The 26,827-nt window shown below is 40.1% G+C and overlaps 1 protein-coding gene across 1 annotated transcript in view; it reads right to left on the bottom strand.

The window, feature by feature from the left end:
- LOC117505142 (receptor-type tyrosine-protein phosphatase delta-like) overlaps positions 1 to 26,827 on the bottom strand; it is a 167,329-nt gene that overhangs the window by 53,334 nt on the left and 87,168 nt on the right. Inside the window, 15 exon segments of the mRNA XM_034164697.1 lie at positions 1,917 to 2,010; positions 3,518 to 3,774; positions 3,881 to 3,981; positions 4,409 to 4,996; positions 5,969 to 6,086; positions 7,944 to 7,970; positions 8,149 to 8,342; positions 9,258 to 9,577; positions 11,683 to 11,813; positions 13,888 to 13,953; positions 13,956 to 14,029; positions 15,301 to 15,882; positions 18,308 to 18,577; positions 23,184 to 23,195; positions 24,810 to 24,931. Coding sequence (XP_034020588.1) covers positions 1,917 to 2,010; positions 3,518 to 3,774; positions 3,881 to 3,981; positions 4,409 to 4,996; positions 5,969 to 6,086; positions 7,944 to 7,970; positions 8,149 to 8,342; positions 9,258 to 9,577; positions 11,683 to 11,813; positions 13,888 to 13,953; positions 13,956 to 14,029; positions 15,301 to 15,882; positions 18,308 to 18,577; positions 23,184 to 23,195; positions 24,810 to 24,931 — 2,956 coding nt within the window.

The following is a 26,827-nucleotide window of genomic DNA, read 5'->3' as shown; positions in this document are numbered from 1 at the left end:
TTTTTTCTTTTAACTTGTTCAGGAGATCATGCAAATTGTGCTCTAGTACAACTTATAATGAAAAATTATTTTTTTTTAGTCACAGTAATTAGTAGAATGACTATTTATATAGTATTTTCCCAGGAATCAAAGCACTAAACAAGATAAACTCTAATAGTAAAAGAATAGGTTATTCATAAAAAGTGCACAACACCAATGCACAAAAATGATAATATAGAAAAAAGGTGCATGATTATACTCCAGTGTGATTGATTGGTGGGTTTTTCTTCTTAAAGAGGCACGTCTTAATGGGTGCAACAGGTACTCCTTTGCAGCTTCTGCTCCAGAAAATACAGGACCTGGAGACACCAACTTAACTCATATTCCCACCAAGTTTGGTGAAAATCAGTCGAGCCATTTTTAGTTACTTCGCTCACGCACAGACACACACAGGTCCGATTACAATACCCTGCTCATGCTGCGGCGCGCAAAGTAAAAATTACTTGAGTAAAAGTGAAAATTTCCATTTGCAGAACCTTCTAAAGAAGTATAACAAATATAAAATGTATCTCCGTGAATTAAACTACAAATTCTGATCTAACACCTGAAGCACCTCGATGCTTGCGCACACTCTTGGCGGAATGGTGCTCTGCAGTAATGCACTTTGGAGTTTTCTGAGTATTTAAAACTGGAACAGTTAATGGCCGAACGTTGTTGCACTGCTGATATGCTGACAGTCTGAAAATGGCCAGAAGCATCACATGCGACACCTGCTCTCAGCTCGTGCACCAGCATTTCCATTTTAATTGCCATTTGGGTTCAACTGTTGCAGCGTTGGAGCACATGGTACAATTAATATGAAAATGGCGGTGGGGATGATTTTTGATTGCAACCATAAATTACCTCATCATACTCGGCAAATGAGCTATTTGGACCAGAAGTCTGCTTTCCCATGAAACTGGGTGTGCATTTTAATGCTAACTAACTTTAGCCATAGCTCAACTTTAGTTTCCTAACAAACAGTTGTTACATTTACACAGACACAATGTGCAACTTAAATCTTTGCTCTTGTGGAGGTTGGAACATGAGTAGATGCGGCCAAAGATTATCGCTAATAGCTCTTAGGACACACGGCACAGAGACTTTGCTGAACGAAGGAAACAAGTCACAAAGCCACAAATCACAAACTCTGACAAAGGCATTAAGCAAAGGTACTTTAGTAAAAAAGTAGATTGCGTTCTCAAAAAATTACTTAAAGCTGCAGTGTGGATTAGGTGTCATCTAGTGGTGGGGTTGCAGGTTGCTTTACGCTTTATGCTGGATTTGTTCCTATTACAGTTTTCTTATTTAGTGATGGTATTCATGCTTTCTTGCTTTCTCTAATGATTTTAAAAAAAAAAGTATGTATAATCTTCTATGATGGTTCTCAAACTTGTTCGCCTGCGCAAGCAACCAGTGGACAGCGTATTGCGGAGCAACCACTGATTCAGCTTCTTTTTTTTTCTTCAGTCTCCATACTGAGCTGTAAAATGCAAAAAAAAAAAGGCTATGTAAGTATGTTCCTTTTGGGCGACTATATAAACCTGGTGGTGCAACATGGGATATGAAAGCTAATTATACAGCAACAAAAAGGTGTAAATGCTGTATGTCATTTCTGCAAGGTAGCACATGAAGTATGCCGCATTTTATACTGGATATTGTTAAGCTAACATGGCACATTTGATTACTAATGAGCTGGCCAAAAATGCAGTTAGCCTTAACATATGCGGTCAAGCTAACTGCAGGGAGCATGTTCTTTCATACAGCCCATGAGTAATGAAATGCCCCATATCAATATGAGAGTCTCCGGTTTAAGCAGCGGCGCACGTCAAAGCTGGAAATCAGGTTAGTTTGATCAATTCCGATTCTTTCTTTGCCATTTAATCCTGTGAACATACCTCCTCCAGGTTCATCTCATCGGGATTGTCCCAGGGTTTGAAAAACTTGCCAGTGCGCTGCTTCTTTAGAGGTACCACCACAATGTAATAACCCCTGGGGAGGGAAAAGTAGACTTGTAATTCTACACCGTGCCATGCATCCTGGTTAGCATGACTCAGCATTTCTGCAGGCTGGTTTTCCCTTCTGCGCTGGTGCATGTCTTTGGTGCGAGATGAGAATTCTGGGTGATTGAATAACGTGGTGGCTTTTACACACTGGCATGCATCTCCAACCACCACTGTTTCTGCTGCACGTTAAAAGAAGTTGATCGATTTTGTTGACCATTGCAGTCAGGCGATGTCTTTGTTCCACAACTGAGCAGATGGAGATTGATGTTTAAATGAAACGTCAAGAAACTGACATTTTAGTGCAAATACAGGAACTGCGCAGGACAGGAATTGCTTCCTTAATGACATATTATCCTCCTGGGAGAGGTAACGTGGTTTGCTAGGTTAAAGCGGGGAAACTATTTCCACTCCCGGCTTCTTTAGCTTCTCAAACCACCATTTTCCGTTGTGCCTGGTGGGGATGCCAAATTGAAAAGCTGAACAGTTGTGTAACTGTCTCGCAATGATGTTGTGAGTGCACTGATGTGCAGCAGAGCGGAAGTGAAAACCAGCGGAAGTCTGTATTAGATCAAACGCATACTGGTAATTATTCTGTTAGCAAGCTAGGTGATTTACTTGATTAAGACCATTTACCGGATTTACGTATGTTAAGCATACCCCTTCTTGTACCAAGCAAAGAAAACTATCTGTTAGCATTAGTACACAAGCAAACAGCAGTTAGCATTAGTATAAGCAGTCAGACAGTCTGGGCATAATGCTAACTGTTAAGTCAACATGATATGCTAATTCACATAACCCCACTCTTTGCACACTTAAGTATTTCTTTTTGCTCCGCATCCGGAAATCTGGCAATACCCAGAAATCGTCATGTCTACTTCTTGTGGAGATACAACGCGCACTGTAAGAAAATTTTGGGACCCCCTGTAGACATATTATACATCTGCTAAACTTCCATCCTTGCATCAAAATGTAAAAATATGTAACAGTACTAGCCAAATTTTTGTTATTCTAGTGGGGTACACCGTCACTTAGCATTAGCTGGGAAGGTGCTGGGTTAATGGGAAACTAATTCGCTTTAGGTCTGACAAGTGAGACAAAATTCATGTATCCAACACCATCAAAAATACGAGATGCATTTAAAGAACTGGTCTATTGTCTGATGTGCTCTGTGGCCTTTTGATGAGCCTCGGCTTTGTTGAACGACTGGAAGACTCTTCACAGGGCTTATAAGGGTTTACTGAAATGAGTCTGCGTCAGTGTGTAATGGCCGAGGTGAAGTGTATATTACACTGAAATACAACAATGCATATAAATGACTTCTGGAATAATAATTCATTGAATGCAGCCCTCATGAACATCAGCTGGACAGTTTGAGTGCACAACAATGATGTCACCGCAAGTAATGATGCACCAAAGAGCCATTTTTAATGATGTAATATCATTAGCAGTCAACTCCTTGGAGCAAATTGGAAATAACGCTCTTATTGCCTCACCTTACTTGCTCAGATGTTTGAACTGATGGCAGTTCCACTATCACCATACCATCAGAGTTGGTCTTTCCAATCAGGTATGGTTTGGTGCGAAGAACATCTGGTGCCGTCATTGTGGATACACGGTGCTGCAGACCTCCGGCACTGTTACCACGGTTCGTCAGGAGGAAGGAGTATTGTGTCTCAGGTTGAAGACCAGTTATTAGCTTCTGCGTGAGCTTGCCGTCAACCTCCACGCTTTGTCCGTTATCATAGAGGATCTGCATGTGAATGAGTTCATTCATGCAACAGATGAATTTTGCTTCCTGTAGATAGTTGAATGCAATATTTTTCAGCCAATATTGATCCTATCAAGACGGTGCTCACAGTGAAAGGTTGAGCTGGGTTGTAGGTGTCGGGGATTTCCCAAGTCAGCAGCACTGATGTCTTCATGGCAGCTTTCACGTGAAAATTTTTTGCAAACACTGCTAAAAGAAATGGGGAGCAGGTGACTTAGACACATACAACCTCTTGACAAACTATCCACAGTGGTCCCACACCAGTGCTTACCTGGGAATCTCCAACAATACCAGGCTGAAATCAGTACTACACTGAAATCTGTCCTCCTACCTTCTTAAAACCTCTAATACTTAGTGACTGCTCTTTGACTGACATTACACAGAGGGACATACAGTACATACTTACACCATGTGAGATTTTTAAAATTGTTCTCACGTTATGGAGTTATGGAAGGACTATGTGTTAATGCCAAAGTCATCTGGATGATTCCATAACTTTTCAACTTCTGCCATTTGTGGTTTTCAGAAGAACTTGCTGTTGTTGGAAATTGCTTTGCAGGGAGAGGTTGATTTTTAAAAAGGGGAGAGGCAATGAAGGTTCAGGCACTGGTCCTACCTTGATCCAATGGCTGTGTCCTGAATTGGACACTGGGGCTATAGGGCCCAGAACCCTTGGTGGTGAAGGCACACATTTTAATATCGTAAGTTGTATCTGCCTTAAGGCCATCCAAGATGACTGTCGATTCTGGTGCTGTGATGAAAAGTTCGGCAGGGCTACGTGGGCTGTTGATGTCCTTGTATTGCAGTGCATATTTCACAATTTGCCCATTTTGTTCTGCCAGCAAGACAGGCCGCCAGCTAACCTGAATGGTGGATGTGGTGGCAGCCTCTGCTGTAATGCTCTGAGGGTATCCACTTGGGACGTCCTCATTAGTGGTGACTTCTTTAACAGTCTCTTCACCAAAGCCCACCTTGTTGCGTGCTGAAAGTCGGAAGGTGTACGAGGCTCCCTTATGGATCTCTTTGGTAGTATAATGGTTCTCTCTCTCGGGAAACTCAATGACTGTGAGTGGATCTACATCTTTACGGCCAAATCGGAGGCGGTAGCCTTGCAGGGGCCCATGAGTTGTGGCTGGGGGGTGCCACTGGAGGAGAGCTGTGCGCATGTTGGTAGCACTGACCATTAGCCGAGGCTTATCTGGAACTAAAACAGTACAAATGGAAAAAGAAGAAAATTATAATTACGCATCATGTTTTCATATTGTCTAAAGTGTTGTGCATTTTTTCCAATATCTGTCATAAGAACTACGAATAATGAAAGCTTTCCAGTAATTGTGGATTTCACCGCATCTTATATTGGATGATGTTCCATTGGCAAGGCAGTATTGTTAAATGATGGACATCACTAAGTAATAAACGAACCATAAGATAGTATCAGTATATTCAGCCATGTATTGGAGGTTGGCAAGAGTATTGTTAGTGACCCTAAACACAGGACAAATATGCAGGAAAAATACAATCGTCATGATTAATGCTGTCCACATGTGTCCCGTTAGGTTGCGGTTGGCCTCCCTATAGAAAAAAATTGCGAAATGGCAAATTCACAGGATAATCACCAACCCTGCCGCAAGTCTACTGCTAGCATACATGGTCATCTGGAGTGCGCCACCCACCATCTGGAGTGTCTGAATCATTGGGAAAATTTTGGACTGTTCAAAATTTCAAAGCTAGTAGAAATCACCGGGAACCCAACCATGCCATCAGCAAGCTCACAGCAACTTAACCAGGCCATCTGAAACATCCCGGGAACCCTGCTGCAAACTGGTAGCATTAGTCCTGTACCAAACACTGATGCAGAAATGTTATCCTAAACCAGGTGGCAAAATAGTCCATCCCATGAACAGGTGTGTCACCAGTGACAAGGTCACTGGAAGCTTCAGCTCCGCCCCTTTTTGTCACTTCAGATGACATTTGCTTTCCGATTTCTATCTGGAGCCCACTTAGAAACTGACGGGAACATGTGGACACTAGGCTTTACTGTCAACCACATTTATTGCATAACATACCAATATCGAGTCTGAACGACCGTACGCTTCACATCAGGAAATCCAACAATACCAGAAAAACGGTATTGTTGGTATGCCAAGGGTCTTGTATGCTGTTTATTTTATGTTACCTGCACCAGTGGTGGTGATCAGCTTTGGCTTGCTGCGTGCCCCGTCACCCTTTGCTGTATAGGCTGCCACAGCAACTGAATACGTGGTCTCGGCCTGCAGCTCACCGATGATCATTTCCTGCAGAGATGCAGGATTTTAGCTCCATGAGGCAATTTGCAAGTACGAAAGTGCAAAATATTACATATACCAACACAAAGGCCAACATTAATACAACCCAATTCAAATGAAGTTGGGATGTTGTGTAAAATGTAAATAAAAACCGAATACAATGATTTGCAAATCCTCTTCCATCTATATTCAATTGAATACACCACAAAGACAAGGCAGTATTGTGCAAATATTTGCTCATTTTGAAATGGATGCCTGCAACACGTTTCAAAAAAGCTGGGACAGTGGTATGTTTACCACTGTTACATCACCTTTCCTTCTAACACACACTCAATAAGCATTTGGGAACTGAGGACACTAATTGTTGAAGCTTTGTAGGTGGAATTCTTTCCCATTCTTGCTTGATGTACGGCTTCAGTTGTTCAACAGTCCGGGGTCTCCGTTGTCGTCTATTGCACTTCATAATGCGCCACACATTTTCAATGGGCGACAGGTCTGGACTGCAGGCAGGCCAGTCTAGTACTCGCACTCTTTTACTATGAAGCCACGCTGTTGTAAACCGTGCAGAATGTGGCTTGGCATTGTCTTGCTGAAATAAGCAGGGATATCCCTGAAAAAGACGTTGCTTGGATGGCAGCATGTTGCTCCAAAACCTGGATGTACTTTTCAACATTGATGGTGCCATCACAGATGCGTAAGTTACCCATGCCATGGGCACTAACACACCCCCATACCATCACAGATGCTAGCTTTTGAACTTTGCACTGGTAACAATCTGGATGGTCTTTTTCCTCTTCTGTCTGGAGGACACGACGTCCATGATTTCCAAAAACAATTTGAAATGTGGACTTACCAGACCACAGCACACTTATCCACTTTGTGTCTGTCCATTTCAGATGAGTTCGGGCCCACAGAAGGCGGTGGCGTTTCTGGATGTTGTTGATGTATGGCTTTCACTTTGCATGGTAGAGGTTTAACTTGCACTTGTAGATGTAGTGACGAACTGTGTCAACTGACAATGGTTTTCTGAAGTCTTCCTGAGTCCAAGCGGTAAGATCATTTACACAATGATGTTCGTTTTTAATGCAGTGTCGCCTAAGGGATCAAAGGTCACTTGCATTCATTGTTGGTTTTCGGCCTTGCCCCTTATGTGTAGAAAGTTCTCCAGATTCTCTGAATCTTCTGACTTTATTATGTACTATAGATGATGGAATCCCTAAAGTCCTTGCAATTGAACATTGAGAAACATTGTTCTTAAACTGTTGGATTTTTTTTCATGCAGTTTTCACAAAGTGGTGATCCTCGCCCCATCTTTGCTTGCGAACGGCTGATGCTCCTTTTATACCCAATCATGACACTCACAATTAGTGTCCTCAGTTCCCAAATGCTTATTGAGTGTTGTTAGAAGGAAAGGTGATGTAACATAGTGGTAAACATACCACTGTCCCAGCTCTTTGTTGCATGCATCCATTTCAAAATGAGCAAATATTTGAACAAAAACAATAAAGTCTATGTATGAATATTAAATATCTTGTCTTTGTGGTGTATTCAGTTGAATATGGGTTGCAGAGGATTTGAAAATCATTGTATTCTGTTTTATTCACATTTCACACAATGTTCCAACTTCATTGGAATTGAGGTTGTAGATGATGTTGGTAATATTTGGTTTATAAATAATTTAACAATGAGTATATCTTGACTTGTATCATTATAACTTAACTTTAATGTGAAATTCAGTTCTATAAGCTGCAAATGTTTATTTTGTGCTATGACTAAAATCCTGATCCTGAAGCTCCAACACACAAGACACATGCCACTCATGCAGAGGAGGAAAAAATTGACATTTTGTCAACTTTAATTACTCACATGTTCAGTTGAATCATCATATTCCCACTTGATTATGACATAAGAATGTGGAAAGAAAAGAAATAAGGGACAAATCACCAGTGAAATTACATCTTCGGCTACAGTAATCATAGAGGTAATTTTAAAGAGTTTTTTCCCAATTACTTGTACAATTGAGTCTTTTTGTGAAGTTGTGTGTCTGAGATGTGGGAGGACGGCATCGTACCTGGGCATCATCAATCAGGATGTCCTTGATGAGTGGCTGTCCTGTGGGCTCCCCATTAACCATCTTGACATAGTGCACCTGGTATCCTCGGATTTGACCGTGCTGCTTGGTGGGCATCGGTGAACGCCAGATGACTTTAATTGATGAGGAGTTGACAGCCTCCACCTCAACTTTACGAGGTGGCCCGCTAGGAACTGGAGGGACACCATGGGATAAAAGAAAATAGGTCACAGTTATAGAGGAGCCCCTTCTTTTTCCTGTTTTTAAAAGTCGCCCAAAACCAAAGCGCAAAATGCTGCCATGACAAAAAAATATTTAGAAAAGTGCAGCAAACTGCAACAAGCACTGCATGACATCAATATTTCAACAATGGTAAGGGTTTAAAAAAAAAATACAACAGCAAAAAACAGGTCTGACAACTGACCTAATCTTGAAACATTAAAAAATGGGTAGAGTGGATTTTAAAAAACATGGAATAAAAATGTGCTGAGCCAAAATAGAAAAGTGGAGCCAAAGGGGCGGGAGAGGCTTCAAGTGTTTTAAAATCCTTGAAGCGCAACAAGAAATGTGGCTGTGGAAAAAAAGGGAAAATGAATTAAAAAAAATTCTGAATGAGGGGAAAAAAATATATTTAAAATGGCCTTAAAAAATATCCACCATTTCTCATCCCGACTGTCCAGAACTTGCCTTGTAGCCAAGTTCCAAAAAACAAAATACAAAAAAAAAAGATTTTAAAAAAGTGGCATTTCAAAAGTACTGAACTCTTGAAAAAAAAATGTATTTTAAAAAAAATGACAGTTGGGACTGAAGTTGGAGGCCTGCTGTTAAAAAAAAAAAAAAAAAAAAAAAATGCCATACCATGTGTTGAAAAGGTTTGGAAAAGTCAAAAATGTGCTTACGCAAAGTGAGTTGCATTTCGTTTGCTTAAAAAAAAAAAAGTGCATTGTCCAAAGTGGGGCTAAAAAGTGTGTAGTTGCATCAGTCAGAAACAGGCAGAAGGAGCAGAAGAGAAGGTGTTGGAGATAAAGGTGAGGTGATTAGTATTTGACGGGGAAGGTTAAAAGGGTGGTCTGGATTTGCAGCAGGACTTTGTTTGAGCGAGCACATACCATCCTCCTCTGTGCGGACGCGCTGTGGGAGGCTTTCCGGTCCTGCTCCCACATCCGTGTGAGCCGTGACTGTCACACGGTACTCTGTCCATTTTTCCAAGTGTTCCAAAAGGTAGTGGGAGCTTTCCGGAGGGATGTCGGAGATTTGGCGAGCAGCAGTGTCATCCCCTTCTGTCGCCGCATATTGGATTGTGTATTTCGTAATGATCCCGTTTTGGAATTCCGTGGGAGGTGGCTGCCAACTTACCAGGATGTTGGTGGAGCCGGGGCTGTGGCACTTGACTTCCTGAGGTGGTCCTGAGGGATCTGGTTGGTGAGTCGCATTTAGAGAAGGTGCGGGGTTTTGTATTTGGTCAAGTTGTTCAGTAATTTTTTTTAAAATTTTCGAGATATGATTTGTTTTGATTGGAGTGATGATGATGATGATGATGATAGAATCGACCAAACATAAAAAAGAGGAAAAATAAAATGACATGAGGGCAATATGCAAAGTGAGTGGGTAAACAAATTTAATGCAACAAAATATCACATATCAAAAATAAAGGCATGAGACGGGAAGCAAAAGAAAATCACACGCTGATGAATGAAAAGGTTGGCCGGAAAAAGGACAGCATGGAATCCACCTTTGTCAAGAATGAATTAAAACAAACACACAAAAAGGCTTCTTGTTTCAAATCTTAAAAAAAAAAAAATTCTAGCCTACAAAAATTAAAGTACTTGAGAAATAATTCAAAAGGCAAACCATTCCAAATAAAATGGCCAATAACTGAGATCAAAAAAATTTGGCAAGCAGTTACCATCAATCCAAAAACATAAAGGTTGATGCTTTAACTCGGTTAAAGTAAAAGAATGTTGTATTTGTCACCAACCTTTCCGAAGCCTGTTGGTTTGTGGTAAAAGCCTGATTGTACAACAGAGAACTTCCCAAGAAGACATGACTGATTCATTAGATATTTGGAACAATGGCATGCATTTAAATCAAAATAATTAATAAAATAAATCAACCTCGTCTGAACATAGTGAATTTCTGAACATTAATACTTACCTTATGACCTCCCCTCTCTTAAAGAAACCTCAGATTTACATCAGATGTTCAAGTAAAATCAAAAACTTTAAATGTGTTGTTTTTGCACTAAATTTTGTTCTATATGGAATCGGTTTTAATTGCATCAAATCCCTGAAGATATCCCAAGCGGATTTACATACAGAACAACAAGGACAAGTACATTTTTTTTTTTTTTTTTTTTTTTTTTTTTTTTTAAATGACATCTTCCGCCTTCACTTGTTAAATAAAAATTCCATCTGAAAGAGCACTGTTTTAAGAAATATGCATGCCAAAGCAGCAGGTGGCGACATAACCCCAATTGTATGGCCTTGTTGTCCAATCAGAAGCCTGAAAAAAAAAGCCAGAACTCTGTTTTCCTCATCTACGTGTAAACACTGAACACTGAAACACTGGCGTTTCTGGAAATCGGCACCTTGGAAGGAATTTTGCAAAAGTTCGGTTTTCGGTGACGGAAAACATGGTTTGTGTGCAGATAAAAGGCCATAATGCACAGAAACGGCTACATTTTCCAAAACACCAGTGTCCATGTGGCCAGGGCATCCACATTATCCAATTTAGCTAACACGCAAATGGTCATCTGCCACAGCCGGTTGGGGGAATGCCCAATGAATTACTGTATTGACTTGATTTTGTAGTCAACAAAGTCAAACAAGACAAAACTGCTGAATCTGAGGCCTCTTGGGAGGAAATGTACCTAACTGCAGAGACAACACTGACTTTGAGCTTTCTGCAGTGTGGTTCATACACAGGTCAAATTTAGATTTAATATCAATGCCAGTTTGTATCGCAAATGAGAAAATCCATTTAAACTGTATTTCTTGGGCTGTTTGCAGAAAGCTCATTTTTAAAAACAAGTGCGTTGTCTGTTTTCTGGCTGACATGCAGCATCAAAAGACAAGGTTTCCATCAGGCCAACATGCTGGTTCGCTTTGAAAAAGGAAAACATTTGGGCTAAGAATATAAATAATTCAATGATTCAAAGATCGACACGATTAGTGATAGGTCAACATTTTTCTTTTTTTGAGCCTTGTCTCTTGACTTCACAGGAAAGCCTGGTGATACCGTCCACGCAACAGTTGAAAGTGAATACTGAATGGTTAAGTAAACCTCAAAGGCCTTATTTACAATTTCAAAGGTTTACATCTTTGATATTTTCAAATGCATCACCCCATTCAAGAGTAAGATTTTTCTTTTTCCTTTATCTCTAAACATGGAACTCCAGATGTTTGTATCTCCTTTTGTAAATTGTAACAGTGGGGGCAGGCTGGGGGGGTGGATACAGCAAATGCATTTGAAAATGTTTATTTCAGAACAATTTCAGTGAGGATATGGAAGAAGACCTACTTGTCTGTGGGGTTTTCAGCAGCGATGTCATTGGTGTAGGCTCCAATGCCATGTTTGCTACGGGCAGCCAGACGGAATGAGTATGTAGTGAAGGGCTTCAGTTCCTTGAGTAGGAATGTAGTCGTAGGCTCGAAGCTAATACGTGTCTGTGGAGAAAATTGAAAGACAATTGAGAAAACAAGAAATTAATTGACAATAGAAGACTTTTGCCAGGTTTCAGTGTATTTAATGAGATTAAGAAAAAAAAAATGGAAATGAAAGTTTCCGGAAAATGACGAGAATTCTGGATGGGTTGTTGTTGAAGTTTACTGGATGTTGTTCAAGTCAACATGGCACGTTTTACAAACAATGGGCCATCTTAAAGGGTAATAATCACTAAACATTTTTGTCATCTCAGCAGTAAGCTAATGCTAAAGCCATGGTCCCACCGATATTGAAGGATGAATAATGAGCCCGTAGAATGTTTTTTTTGGTACGAGTCCAGTTATTCAACAATCGTGGGAGAATAGTGGCAAAACGAGGCTCATCTCTGAGCGTGCTGCTAATTTCAAGAAGTTCAAAATCCAGCAACAACAGTGTGGGGCAGCTTGTGTACAAGGTACTACGAGGACAACAAGGATTTTAGAGGCATGTTTATGGTGAGGACAAGACTGTTAAAAGCCCATTAATCTGAGCACCTGCGGCTACAAGGACCTGACTGGCTATTTTGGACAGGCTATTTTGGCTCAGCCCTCTTGCACACTACAATCCCACCTGCTTTGTGCACCGGATGCTGTTTATAAAATAATTATTCTGTAGCGGATTAATCATTTCTGTCAGAGCTTGGATGTTGAGAACACCTCTAATCGCTTCTGGAATCACAGAGGACATTTCATTTGCAGATTTTTTCCGCTCTCTGTCTCGCTGAGGTGGAGAACATATTTGGAACAGCCAAAAAGGTAATTATTTGTAATGCTTTAATAGCTTGGTAAAACAGTTGCATGTTCATTCCTTCTTTATAAGCAGCTGTAAAAGTATATTTGATAGATTTAACATCTTAATGGATCAGATGAGACTCTCACTCAAAACGAGCATTTACGCAGAACGCAAGCTCGCAAAAGAGCAATTTTGAAACATTAACGGACGACACAAAGTTAAAAATTGGATCACTGTGTCAAAATGACTGTAAAGCCACAGAAGAAATAAAGCCAGCGAGAAGAAAGTGCAGAGGTGACTGCCCAGGAACCTGTGGTTCAGTTCTAGCTGGTGTGGTTATGGATGTGGGAAGTGATCCCACACAGCCACCTCATTGTGGTGTTTTTTTTTTTTTTTTTTGTCAGAGGCTGGGTGCACACACAGAACTGCTGCATTTAATGACTCCGGAACACAGGTGAACAGCAGCCTGATGCACAGATGCGCACACTGGCCAGACTGTACAGGAACATATTTTTTGGACTGCATTTAAAAATGTGACATCTTGAATTGATGCTGTGAATTGAAAAAACCCACACTTTAAGGGGACCAAGGTGTGGGAGGACTGGTGGTTTGGACCAAACCCGTGCCTAAACGTGCTCCAACATCGCGTTACATGGCACTTTGTGGATCATATGTGGCTTGATGTGGATCATATGTGGTGACAACGAGCCATTCGAGGCTGGATGGAGCTCAAATGACAGGTTGGTCGGGCTCACTAGAGGCTAATACCTGCACATGTGAGGTACAGAGAGGCGCCTTAGTAGTCGATACGTGATGGCTTAAAACGTGGACCATTCTTCAAATAATCACTGACACACCTATCCGTGGCTCTTTATTCACGGTTTATTATTCGGTGGGACCAATGCCAACTAAAAACAAAGGTTACCGTAGCTGCTGTTAACAGTTGGCATTATAGGTTGTCTAGCCATCTTAACCAATAAGCAAACTACAATTTGTGTGAAGTGTAAATGCATATTTTATATAAGATGCCTCATCATTGGTTAAATGTACCATGTCAACATAATGAACATTAAAACACTAAATATCCAAAATTCCTGGCCTGATGTCACATTCTGGAAAACTTTCAGTCCTGCATTTTTGTACGAATTGAATATTTTGGATCTCAGTTGTTGAATGGATAAACGTTTTACTATTTTCAACAAGTTATAGACTGAACGATTAAAGAGTTAATTATAATAATCGATATTTTCAAGAGCTTTTGTTGTAAAGTGATCCGAAAACAGTCTACTATCAGCAAGTAATTACCTCTTCTCTGTCATCCCTCTTCTTGAACAACAGGTCATATCCGAGATTGATTTTCCTGTCCAGTCTGCACTGGGGCAACCCATGACAGTAATACTCGTTTCTGATTTGGCTTCTCCCTTGAAGTCAGTCGGCTGGGAGGGGACTGCAAAAAGAATGGAGAGATAAAGTTATTACTTTCTGTGTCTTGCATTGTTCATTACCTTGGCAGGAGAGGTTATAATTTCAGTGCCTTTGGTCTTTGTGCCTGTTTTACACCAATATAGCATTTATTTATTTATTTGTCTGTCTGTTAGCGGGATTACGTCAAAACTACTGCACGGATTTTTACGACATTTTCACCACAGATACATATTAGGACATGGAAGACTCCATTAAATTTTGGAGATTATCTGATTCTGGATCAAAATTTCACTTTATATACGCGTTGAAGAATTACATCAAAACTACTTTAGGGATTCTCAGCAAATTTGCACCAGAGATAGAGCTTAGTGCATGGAAGACCCTACTGAATTATGGAAGTGATCTGGATCTGGATTGGCAGACATCAGAAATCTTGGGTTGCTGTTGTTAAATTATACTATGGATCTGGATAAAAGGGGAATATCTTACTTTGGTTCACTGATTAAAGCCCAGTTACAAAAGGCAACAGTATCTTAATAGCTTGAGGGAACTTTTAATGATTAGAAACTGTAACTGAGTAAAGTACCTGATATGTTTCAGAGTGAATGAGTAATGGACATGGATAAAGAAAAGCGAGTTGCAATAAATGGTTAATTCTGAGGGTATGTTTTGATAATTTTGTGCAGTTTAAGAAAACTGTGATCTGGCATAAGGCCTTTTGATATTATAATACAAAAGCTAATACTCTACCCTGTGACATTACAAAGCAAACTCAATCTTTTGTCTTGTGTGACATCATATACAGTGGAAAAATATGAGATTTCACTATATCTTAAAGGGCATGCAGTTTTTTTTTGTTTTTGTTTGTTTGTAGAAACAGGGGAAATATTTTTGTCCAATGACATCATAAAGCAACGACCTTATATACTTATATACAAAAATTGGCACTCAAGATCAAAGCTCAAAATCAAACATTGGCCATCAAAAATGTGTGATCAGGATTAAAATATCCAATGCTGAACTTCACGGTGGCTGAGAAGCCTTAGTGGCAGAATGCACTTTCTGAGTGCCCTTCTATTTATTATAACAGCTGTATTTCCAAAGATGCCACACTGTGTTTGGAGGGATTGCTACAAGAACCACACTAGATTGCATTTCACATTACAGGGTTAATTTCATCTTAAGGAAGTATGACTCTTGAAATAGAGCTCTGAATTTGATTTTGTGGCTCACATCAAATGTTCAAGGTTTTCTCAGTCAGTTTATTCTAGTTGACAAAAATAAACTGCTCACCTCCAGTCTTGGCAATGATTTGTAGATCTGGTGAGAGAGGTCCATCTCCTACTGAGGTATAGGCCAGCACCTTGATGTAGTAAGTCTTGTTGGGGATTAGGCCCTGGATGGTAACAAAGTTGGACCCTCGAACAATTTGCTTCTCCCAGAGGTTAACGTGCTGGGTGGAATCCATTGTATAATAGATTCTGTAGCCCATGATCTGTCCGTTAGCTTCCTCCGGTTCATCCCAGTGGATGGCTGCTGTGGTGGCGCTCAACATGTGACCTCTAACCTGCCTCGGTGCTGTGCTGGGTGCCTGTTCAGCTGTTTTGGCCTCAATGCTCTCACTCGGTGGCCCACGCCCAATGTTGTTCACCGCCACCACCCGGAACTCATAGTCAGAGTATGGGCTGAGGCCGCCGACACTGTACCGAGTGGTGGCAACGCCATCGATCTCCTTGTACACATCCTCTGAGTATTTGGACTTATGCTGTATGATGTAGTAAGATACTGGTTCAGGATTGCCAGAGTCCCACGTCAGCGTTATACTGGTGGCTGTGCGCTCTGTCACCACAGGAATGCCAGGAGCCTTGGGCAGTGCTGTAGAGATAATTATACCACAAGTATTAAGAGAAAATTTGACAGTATAGTGGTATTTTTTTCTGATGAAGGCTCATTCCTAATTTGGCTTGTGGAAATTACCAGATAGTATGGCCACATATGTTATATGCTAACTCCAGTTAGGGTTTTTGTTAACATGACCTGTCTTTAGCCAAACTGGTTAGGTCAATGTAACCATGTTTGATAGAGTTAGCGGTATGTAGTATAGATGGATTTTGGGTAGTTTCCAGAAATCTTCAAGTTGTGGTACTTCATTGATGATAAACATGGATTCATAAGTATGGTAGCCTTTAAACACAAAACACATGTAAGGCTCAAAGAACAAACTTTGAGAAGTGCTACAAATACAAAACTGCTAATTAGTTGCTACAAAGAGGTAGCTGCAGCAAAACAACTGCCATCTTCAGTACGACAAAATGACTCATCGTACTTCCCGTACCTCCGGAATTTGAACTTCGTTTTCCTATTTTGCATGTGTTCCTTTTGTGGGTGTTATGCTTTTAAATTTTAAATGTCTTTTTTTTTCCCCCCACTTGTAGCACTTCTGAATTGCTGCATACTTTATTCATGCCCCCTGTGGAAATTTTTTGCGTTTGTTTTGCCAAGATAGTGACATTTGAAACCACCCCGTTGGAGCTTCAAACCTACTCTTCAGAAAACCTCTTGGTGACGTCATGGAGTTTTTGCCTGGTATGATCTACGCATTTTTGCCAGTGAGCATGTTGCCGATTTCTGTTCTTAATACCAGTGCACATAATGATGAGCAGATGAACTTGATTTCTTGAAAGCGTCGCAAGTTACAATTACGCTTAAAAAAAAATGGCCTTTTGAAGCGTTTGAGACAAAAGCAAATTTGTTTTTTATGAGTAGCTTTGTTGCTCAACTCAAACAATAATTGAAAAAAAATGACAGCTAGTTGTGTAGTTCAAACAGGTTTTTCAAGGGTTTTTTTTTTTTTTTTGGTGGAAATAAATGAATTGGCTTCTGGAAGTAAATCTCTTTACCTCGTCACTTTATTGAAATGTGTTTCACAGTCACTAAGAAGCTGGACAGAAGTATTCAGTCTCGAGTCTACATTAAAATTCCCATATGACAATGCATCAGTTATTATAGGAAAATGTTTTATGATTCTCACCATGTATTTTGGGATTTTGCATTTATTCAAAACACTAAAAAACAAAAAAGAAAGAGACTAAATTTTATTGCTAAAATTTATCAGCAAGTGTGATAAAGAAGGTCGTTTTTCTGTTTGTGATGTTTGTTTCAGATTCTGAAATCCAATGAAGGGAAGGTACAGAAACCCTTTTTCTTGCTGACTTATTCAGACTTAATATTGTTTTATGTTGCCGTTATACACTGGCTTAACGAAATTGCATGAGACCTGCGAGAGAATAAAGACTACAATCCCCCACGTTCAGCAGCCGAGAATGTCTTTGCCGTTACTCTCACATTTCCCAGTGTTTATCACTTTAATAATTTAACAGGTAAATTTATTGCTTTAATTCCCTACACCAGTGGCACATGGCAAAAGATATCATAGCAATAGATCGTCTTTATATGCCACGTGAAGTATGCTTCTGGGGGAACTTGCTGCCAAACTCTTATATTGTGACTAATATCTCTGTTACGTCTCGGAAAAACAAAACTATGTGTTTGTGCGTGACGTTGTCCCTTGTGTACACGCAGCAATGCCAGTATGGAACAACTTTTTGGTCTACTGGTGTGTGGATATGATTACACGCAGATAAGGGCCATGCTTACAGAGGGACGCCGAACAATGCGCTCTCCATTTCACAGCCTTTTGTCTCACTGCTAGCAAACAGAAATGGTTAGCGCTCCAGCAGAGAGAGCTTATTGCTACTGACAAGTCAACAACAACTTTCTCTAAAGAAACTGCAGCAGTTTGTGCTTTCTTGGTGGGCACAGTTAATTCAATGGCTAGTTAGAGAAGCTAATGTTTTCATGAGAGTCTTAGCTTTCCAACAAACTTTGAAAATTATTAGCGAGCCAATTAGCTTCCATGAAATTTAATTCGGTTAACTTCAACTCTGCTATAATGTTGGTATAAATAAAGCTTAATGTCCAAGACATTGGTAAACACTAACATTAAACCTTTTATGCTTCAATATATTAATTTTAGCTCTTTAGGTCTGTTTTTCATGGTCTTGGAGCCAAACAACAACAAAAAAAAACCAAAGTGTGGTTCGCAGGAGTTTCAGGAGTGTCACTTTAGTGTAATCAAATGTAATGTTTCAGTTAAAGAATTGTACATCCCAAAGCTAACTTCTAGGTCAGTTATGTCTGTATGAACTCCAACATTAACTTCACACAGAAATGTAAAGATTTTGAAAAATCGTGCTGGTGTTGTGCTAGCTTGGTGTTCATGTGATGGGACCACAAATACCTTTGACTGTTATCTGTGCCACAGCCTCTATGACACCCAAAGTGGACATGGCCACACAGGTATAGTTGGCTGACTGGCGGACGTCTGTAAGCTCCAAGACGTTGCGTCCAATGGGCATGTCATCCTCTGGCGTCAGATCTTCAGCACCTAGCATCCACTTCACATATGGCATGGGAGAGCCCACAGCCACACATGTGATGTTGACGCTGCCACCTGGCATGATCTCATTGTCTGTAGGCGGAATGGAGAATCGTGGTGGCACCCGGCGGACTGCAAAATAAAATGTGGTGTGAATGCACTGAGGATGACAATGAACTGAGATTAGCTTCAATGAAACCTGCAGGAAATTGCCATATATTTGCAAAAAATAACACTGTTGATGATTTTCCACTTAAAACCTTATAATTATAGCTTACATGGAATAAAATGTGCTCTTGTGGGTCATGATTGCCACATGAAAGCATGATGAAAACAGCATTTAACGACACCAAAACAAGAACCATGCACAAAATATCACCACTGACACAGATGAGCAGATGAGTTGACATGACTCTGGAGTTGGATGGAAACAGTATTTTGTTTTGCATACTTGCAGCAAATGTTTGGGACCATCGCTGTGCTTTCAGGGCTCAAACCAAACACACTAGGGCTGTCAAGGCGAACCTTTCAAATTAAACATATTTGAGCTGACACATTGACCCTTTATGGCTACAGTAGAGATTGAAACGCTCCCTCACAAGACCAACATTCACTGTAAACATAGCCATGAAGACTGATAAGAAAAGTAAACTTTCTCGCTGGGGACTTCAAGCTTCATGATGCGATAAAAGTTTGACGTGCAGTCTTATTCTAGTTGAATCGGTGACATAGCTGTGTTGTTTTGTGAGAGCCAATCATGCATGTCGGTTATCTTGCCGATCTGACTCGACTCCCTGATTTGCGTCAGCTTTCAATTGAATGATTCACTCAATGATGATCGTGATAAAGGGACCTATTGGTTTATGATCTGAGGCACACGAAGATGACAAACTGTGGCTTAGTACAAATACGTGCAGATTGCAGTGCGCCTGATGAGAACAGGCTGATTTCACTGTGATGAAAATAGAACACAGTACCACTAATGAATACAGTGTGTTGTCAGGTTTTTCTGCTTTGTCTTAAGGCTCTTTAACTCATTACATTCAGGAATCTAAGAGTGATTCTTCAACTACGGGCACTATTGGCCTTGTAAATGTAATTTCCACCACACCATTGCCTTACAATATAAAGCGCCTTGGCGCAACTGTTTGTTGTGATTTGGCGCTATATACATGTGCTCTGATGTCACTGTTTATCTCCATAGAAACTACCCAAACAATCTTTCATACAAACTGTTTAAAGGGACATTACAGTGTTGTGGTGGAAATTACGGCAATAGTGTGGGACAACTACATTTTCTTTAAAAAAAAAATCACAACAGTTGTATGACATTGAATACCCCAATTATGTTTTGATTATTTTACTGATATTCAGAGATATTTTAAAACATTAAAAAAAATGTTTCTTTACCATTCATTTTTATCATTGAAGATCAAAAGTCTGGGTGTGGGACAAGCACAAAACGGCAATATTTGCATATAATGATGCTGAAAAAGTCATCATAGACTACTAGAACAAATTTCTTAACACACTTTCATTGTAAAGATAACTATAAAAGTGTGAAATTTCCCCTTTTTCTGTTTTTTATACAATATGATCAAAGGACATAATAAGTGTCCGTAGTCTAAGAATCACCCCTAAACGGATAATTCTGACTCGTCAAACCCAAATTATGATTGCACATACCGGTCGGTATAGATTATTTCAAGTATGTGAAATGTCGATACCATTATAGATACCTTAAAATGCATCCAGAAACAAACATTTGTCATTTTATTGCAGATATTTTAAATTATCATGACACTGTTGTTATAGCAAGTCAAATGACATTTGGAAGCATCAAGAATGTAACCTTGGATTGTCAAGTGAGGCTCTTTTATACTGTGTGTTAAAATGGCTTGAAGTAAAACTAAACCATTTTTGTACAGGTTGAAGAACACTGGGTCAACTTTGGTGAGCCAAGTTTGTCAGTCTGTGTTTTTCTTGAAAGCCTATGACAGTTTTCTGTGGTGTCAGTGGAATAGGGAATGACTGGGCCCCTTGCTATAGGCCATCTGTCCCCTATATATAACAGCCGTGAGAGCTGCGTCCACATTCCAAGCACAAAGCCAGACACATTCTTTGTAGGTGCTGGATTCCACCAGGGCTCTGCCTTGTCACCAGTTCTGTTAGTATATTTTATGGCCAAATTTAAAGGTGTACCTGAGGTACGTCCTGTCCATTGGGGCCTTGAGATTCTGTTTTCCCTCTTAGCAGATGGTGTCATTCTGATGGCCTCCAGTGCTCATTGAGAAGGTTGTGGAGCAGTTTGGAGGATAAGAATCACCACCTCTAAATCTGAGAACATGGTGAATTGCTACCTTCAGTTTGGGAGCAACTTATGCCAAGTAATGAAGTTGAAGTATTTATGTTCCTGAGTGAGGATAAATGAAGTGGAAGATTGACAGATGGCTTGGGGCAGCATCAGCTACAGGCATTGCTTGGGACTGAGCTGAATTTAAAGATAAAGCTCTGTTTATCTGATACTACATTCCAACCCTCTTCTGTGGTCATGATCTTGAGGTTGTTGCCAAAAATATGAGACTGTGAAAAAAGTATCTTAAACAAGTGTTTTGGCTTTCTTTTGTAGCATGGCAGGACTGAGGGACAGGTTGAGGAATTCTGATACCTTCAAGAAACCATTGCTACTTCATGTATGAACGAGCCAGTTGAGGTGGTTCAGCCCCCTATGTACTTCCATTTGTACAGAGACTTGGTGTATCCAAAAAACGCTGGAGATATTAATCCGATCTGGTATGACTATACCTTGGGATCCTCCATGAGGAACTGGAATACATGGTGGACAGCTCGGCTACCTTGCATCTGCCTTCACCACAGCATCCAATGGAAAATGGATGGATTCCTTTCTTCAAAAGTCAACTGTAGGAGCCATATGCCCAGTTATGACCCAGAATTAATCATGTGACTCTTACGAATGGGTACAGTGCCAGTTTAGTTGTAGCATACCCCCTACCACCGCGCCCCCCACCAACCTATGTCCCTCTGTAGCCTAAATCTTTGCTTTTTTTAATGCAGTATTGGGTTTGTAGGCCTGCGTATGTTTCATGCAGTTTCAATATATGTGCAAATCTGAAAATTTGACAGCCATAAGTGCACATATGTTGAAGAATAAAGTTTTCAAAGTTGTATGTCATCCACATGCATAGGGAATGGCTTCAAGGTCTGCTGAAGGGGAGCAGGACGATCATGCATGAGGGAGCAATAAGCGACTTTGCAAGGTCTGGGGGAAAATGGCTGAAACAACAAAACAAAGTATCACTCTGTGCAAATGACAGGGTTCGTCTGGAAATCCGTCAGTCTATGGGTATTTGAACCTGAGGTTCCTGAAAACAGTAAAAAGCACTTGAGATGTGGCTAAAACACAGTCAGGCTGAAGGGTGAATGAATGACTACAACAAGAAAAAAAATCTAAAACATCTTATGTATGTGTAAAATGTGCAACATTTAGATTTCAACCATTCAGTTTTATTGCAGTTTACCTTTTCAAGCTTGTAGGTTGTATATTTTATTCCTAATGGCTTTTATGTTGTGTTTTCTGCTCTTAAATGTCATCTAATGGCTTTGAAAAGCATTTATGAATTGCCTCTAGGTCCTTGAGCTGCTACATAAAGAAATGGACCTTGTCTTGTATTTATTAGCTGTTGTTTGACCCTGTTCCTTAAACATTTTTCCTAATTGCCTTTCTGGTGACTGAAGACTGTTACTTGTGCAGATATCTAATGGCTGTATATGCTTTCTGCTGCTCGCAACAACTTCATAAAGCCCATTCTGTTGAGCTAACTGCGGCTCTCCAGAGAGGAAATCCAGGGAAACCGCTTGCATTATTAAATACAGCGTTTCTCTCACTCAATATTTAATTAATATCCAATTGGATTACGTTCCCCGCGGACAATATTATCCTACCCATCTTCGTAACATTACATTTGTCTTGTGGATAACGTTCTAAATATATATCACTCTTCCGTGACTCTCCTGCACTAAACCTTCCTCCTCAGATGAAGTATATAATCTCTCGGGCTGGGATTGTTTTTGCAGCTTGCCGCTTGACTTTAGCGCTGCCAATTAGAACAAAGGATGGATTTTGTTTTAATGTATTTTTATCTGTGAGAATCGTGGATTGGAGAGACTGCTACAGGGCAAAATTAAGGGTAGTGATTGACAAATTGCCATATGGAGAGAGATTTGAGCCACAACGTGAAAGCAGCCTTGAATCTATACAGCAAAGCAACTTTTATAGTAGTTGCAGCAATTTACATCATGTTTTCCATTTAGTTTGTCTTAAATTTGTCCTGCTTACTGGCCTGCCATACTGACGCAAACCAGAAAAAAAGTAGGGCGTACCAACAGTGTGACTGAGCCAAAGTGATGAACAATTTAGCAACAGGTAGTCATGCAAATTGACCTCTTGATAGATGCAAAGAAGGGCCCTGCTCCGCAACACAAGACTTACACACATACATCACCTTTTGGACATTCAAGCAGTTTGAAAACAATTCAGTGAACATGAGCATATAACACAAAACAGATGTGCACGGATGTCTGTGAAGGATATCCGATCAACAGAGGTAAAATAAAATGCATAAAATCAATCACACTAAAGCGTTCTTAATGTGACGTGTCTGAGGCAAACAGATGGAAATTTTTCAGTTTTGTATTTGAAAAGTAAAAGTGCACCAACCTTCTCGGAGCTCTGAGGAATGTAGGGATTTTGATGCAATGTAAATAAAACGAGGAAAGGAGAAAAACAAGGGAAACACAAAGTAAAAAAAGGCAATTTTACATGTGTCCAAATGTTACTTAATCTCCCTGATGGACCTTCTGTCTCAAAGGTGCAGGGAGCCCCTCATGTCTCCCTGCAGATGACTGTGATGCAAACTGAGAGTCTGACCTCAAGCGCATGACATCAGAATGAACACTAATTCCATTCTGGCCACTTTTATTGTTTGATGACTGCTGGGATAGGCTCCACCCCCATGATCCTTAATTGGAGTAAGCGCTTGAAGATGAGTGAGACTGAGTGAATTTTTTTGTTTGCTGTTCATATTGTAGAGTATTTAGCTCAGTGGGACAGGAGTTGGGTAATTCCTGGTCAAGCTATGTGACGGCTACTTGCCCAATTACACTTCATCTGCATTCTCCAACAGGACCAGACTTGGCCTGGGAATCAACTTGCAACAGTCTGGCATTCCATCAAGGTGGACACAGACTCTTACCATGTTACAGAATCTGTGGATAAGAATGGACACCAATCGCACCAATTTTTGAACTGCTCACAAATTTCATCCCGATTCTCGAAATTGTTGATAGTACGTGGCAACTTTAGGCTATACGTAGTCTCTGATCACGTTAGAACTTTTTAAATGGGGTATTTGTGGCCGAGGGTGCAGCTCCTTTCTTTTTTTTTTTCAGGAGGGTTGCCAGGGCTGAACTTTGAGCCAGACTGTTAGGAGGTCAGATGGATTAAGCCATTTCATCCAATTTTTGCACTTTTTTGAATCGAAGCCAACTGTAGTGGAATAGCCCTGTTACATATTCTGAAATACCATGCAAACTTACAGAGGATGCTACCAACTGTCAGGCCACATATGTATTTAAAGTGATGAAAGCTTTCTGGAAATTACAAGATTTCTGTATTTGGAGCATTTGGTAAGTGATGGGTAGTATTAGCATGTGCCGATATACTAATTTCGGTTGATGCTAATTACAGATGATGTTAACTACATGTGACGCAAACCATGAGCTTTAACTGCAGCGCACATGACCACGTGCACTCACGTTAACTGTAGCTGTGTTTTCTTTTCCAGCCTGTCAAGAGGCAAATGCGCCATCTCGACAAAACAATGGGAAACGTAAATAGTAGCATGTTTGAAATCCAGAATTACAGAAACAAAATTTTTAAACAATTGTAGATGTTTCTGAGGGGCGGAATGGGAGGGGATTGAGTGAGTGGGTAATATCATTCCAATGTGGAGTCGGAATAAAGACAAAAGAAAGGTTCATTGTTGGGAAAGAGTTGGAGACAACTATGGAGGGAGTGTTTGCCCTCTTACGATCAGGCAGTTAACTGATAAACATAAGGAGTCTAGCCATTAGTGTTAAGCTCAGGATAATCAACATAATGGACCAGACACACATAACAGTTGACAGTATAGGTTCAAACCAGTGCAGGTAAGTATCTTCAAAGGATATGGCCACTTCTGACCTCTCTGATTAATTTCAAAAGTATGTTTTTTTTTTTTGTTGTTTTTAAAAAAAAAAAAAAAGTTTGGTGTCGGCATGCAGCCATCTTTAACATGTGTCTTACCTCTGACGTATAGATTAGCTGGGGCAGAGTAGCGGGTCCCATCATTGTTGGTTGCCACACATTCATATTTCCCCTGGTCAGACTCTTCGCTCTGCTCTATCTGGAGGGCTCCTGATTGGGAATAACAAATGGGGCAGCAGAGTACGTTTGGTTAAAAATATGTAATCTGTCACGTTTACAAGAAACAAAACCTTGACCTCAGAGAGGCCAACATCAGCCACCTTCAATTCTAGTTTTCTTTTGCTCTTTCAGGCCTCAGTAGTTGGGACAGTTTGAAGAATGTAAAAAATATCTAAATGCTTCATTGTATGGTTTTATGGATAACGTCAACCGCTGCCATTTAAAAAAAAAAAAAAAAATTCCCCCATCACAGCCTGATCCACTGGCTGAGGCAACACGGAGAGCATTAACCTGCTACAGGTTAAGATTTGCTGTAAACGGTTATCATGCAACATGTTGGAGGACAAATATATTGACTGAGAACAGGCCTAAATTAATAATAAAGGGAAAGATAGTGATGAAAGTTATCCAGGAATTTCCGAATGTGGAGCATATTTGCGGTGGTGTTACATTGTTTCATTGACATCGTAAGGATGTTTGATGCGTATTGGAGGGCCATATTAAAGGAAATGCTCCCCTTGCTTAGCATTAGCAGATACCATCACTGGACCCATAGTTACCACTAATGCTAATGGTTAGTTCCAGCTGTAGTTAGTATCAAGGAGTCGTGGCTAACATGACCACATATACTAACCATGGTTAGTGTTTTTTTATACAACAAAAGTCAAATGCACCATGTCAATGTAGCAATGTATGGTAGGAATAGCGATATGCGCCACATGCGGAAATCCAGTGATTTGTGGGCAATTTTCATCACCGAAGAAAGAAAACGCTTTAACAAAAACACAAAAAGAAATCAATGGAAAGCACTTAAGCAAATCTCTTATCTGTTGTACATTTACCATTTTTGGTTGCTTATTCTGACAAAAACATGAATATTTATTTGGCTAAAAGCTTCAAAAATACACTCATCTTTAGTATCAATGCCATAGATTCACTTAAAGGAACAGGGGCAAGCCCTTGAAAATACAACATATCACTGGACTGGTCAATATGGGGATGAGTGATACTGCTTCAGGGAAACATGGATCAAACAAAAGAGGTTTACAGTATAAGAAAGCAGCATAACAAGGGAGGACAATTGAAAGAAAGAAATTTCTGAATGACTTTTAGCATATTCAATCACAGATAAAGTTTAATATTCACTTAACAGAATCATTTGGGACTTCATCCAGGTGAAGTAGCTTTCAAAAAAATGCAGCATGTTCAAAAAAACTTTAAAAAGTGCTGCTTTTATGTGGGTGAAAAATATTAATTTAAGTATCATGTCAGGCAAAATCATCACAGAACCATCTAACAAAAGTTTTGACATGCAAATCTTGGCAAGAAATGTATGTCTGCACAACTTACAACCTTCTGACAACCCTTAGCTGAAAAATAAAATGCAATTGTATTAGAAGACAAAATTCAAAATCATGGCCTGAGCCAACAAGAAGGTAACCAACCACTGCTTTAGCTTGTGAAAGCTACAAAAGACACCCATAAAAATCCACCAATGGGATCAGCAGTGTGGTGTCACATGACCCAGGGAAAAATAGATTTTATGCATCAACAAGTCTCCAACTCCATGTCACTCGGCAAAAATGAGCCAATCGGGTCCTCGCCAGACTGTACCGTTTGCCTTCCCCAAACCCTGAAGAAAAACAAAAAAGTCAAAAAGTAAAATAGCCTCCAAACCCAAGAAAAGCAAGAAAAATAGGTGAAAGAGGAAAAAAAGCACCGTAGAAACTTTATCAAAAAAGTAGTTGTTTGGGCTTTTTTGTAGAGGGTACAGGAGAGGAAAGCAAATAGAAGAAATGGAAACAACAAAAATGAAAAATAAAAAAATAGTTTGCAAAGATAGAAAGAATTCTTTGGGAGAAAAAAGCAGAGGAGAGGCAATGTTGTCTTCAGCATGC

This window comes from Thalassophryne amazonica, chromosome 23, assembly GCF_902500255.1.
Source record: "Thalassophryne amazonica chromosome 23, fThaAma1.1, whole genome shotgun sequence".
Taxonomy (NCBI): domain Eukaryota; kingdom Metazoa; phylum Chordata; class Actinopteri; order Batrachoidiformes; family Batrachoididae; genus Thalassophryne; species Thalassophryne amazonica.
The sequence above is the reverse complement of the archived record's forward strand: the minus strand, read 5'-3'. Positions and strand labels throughout refer to the sequence as shown.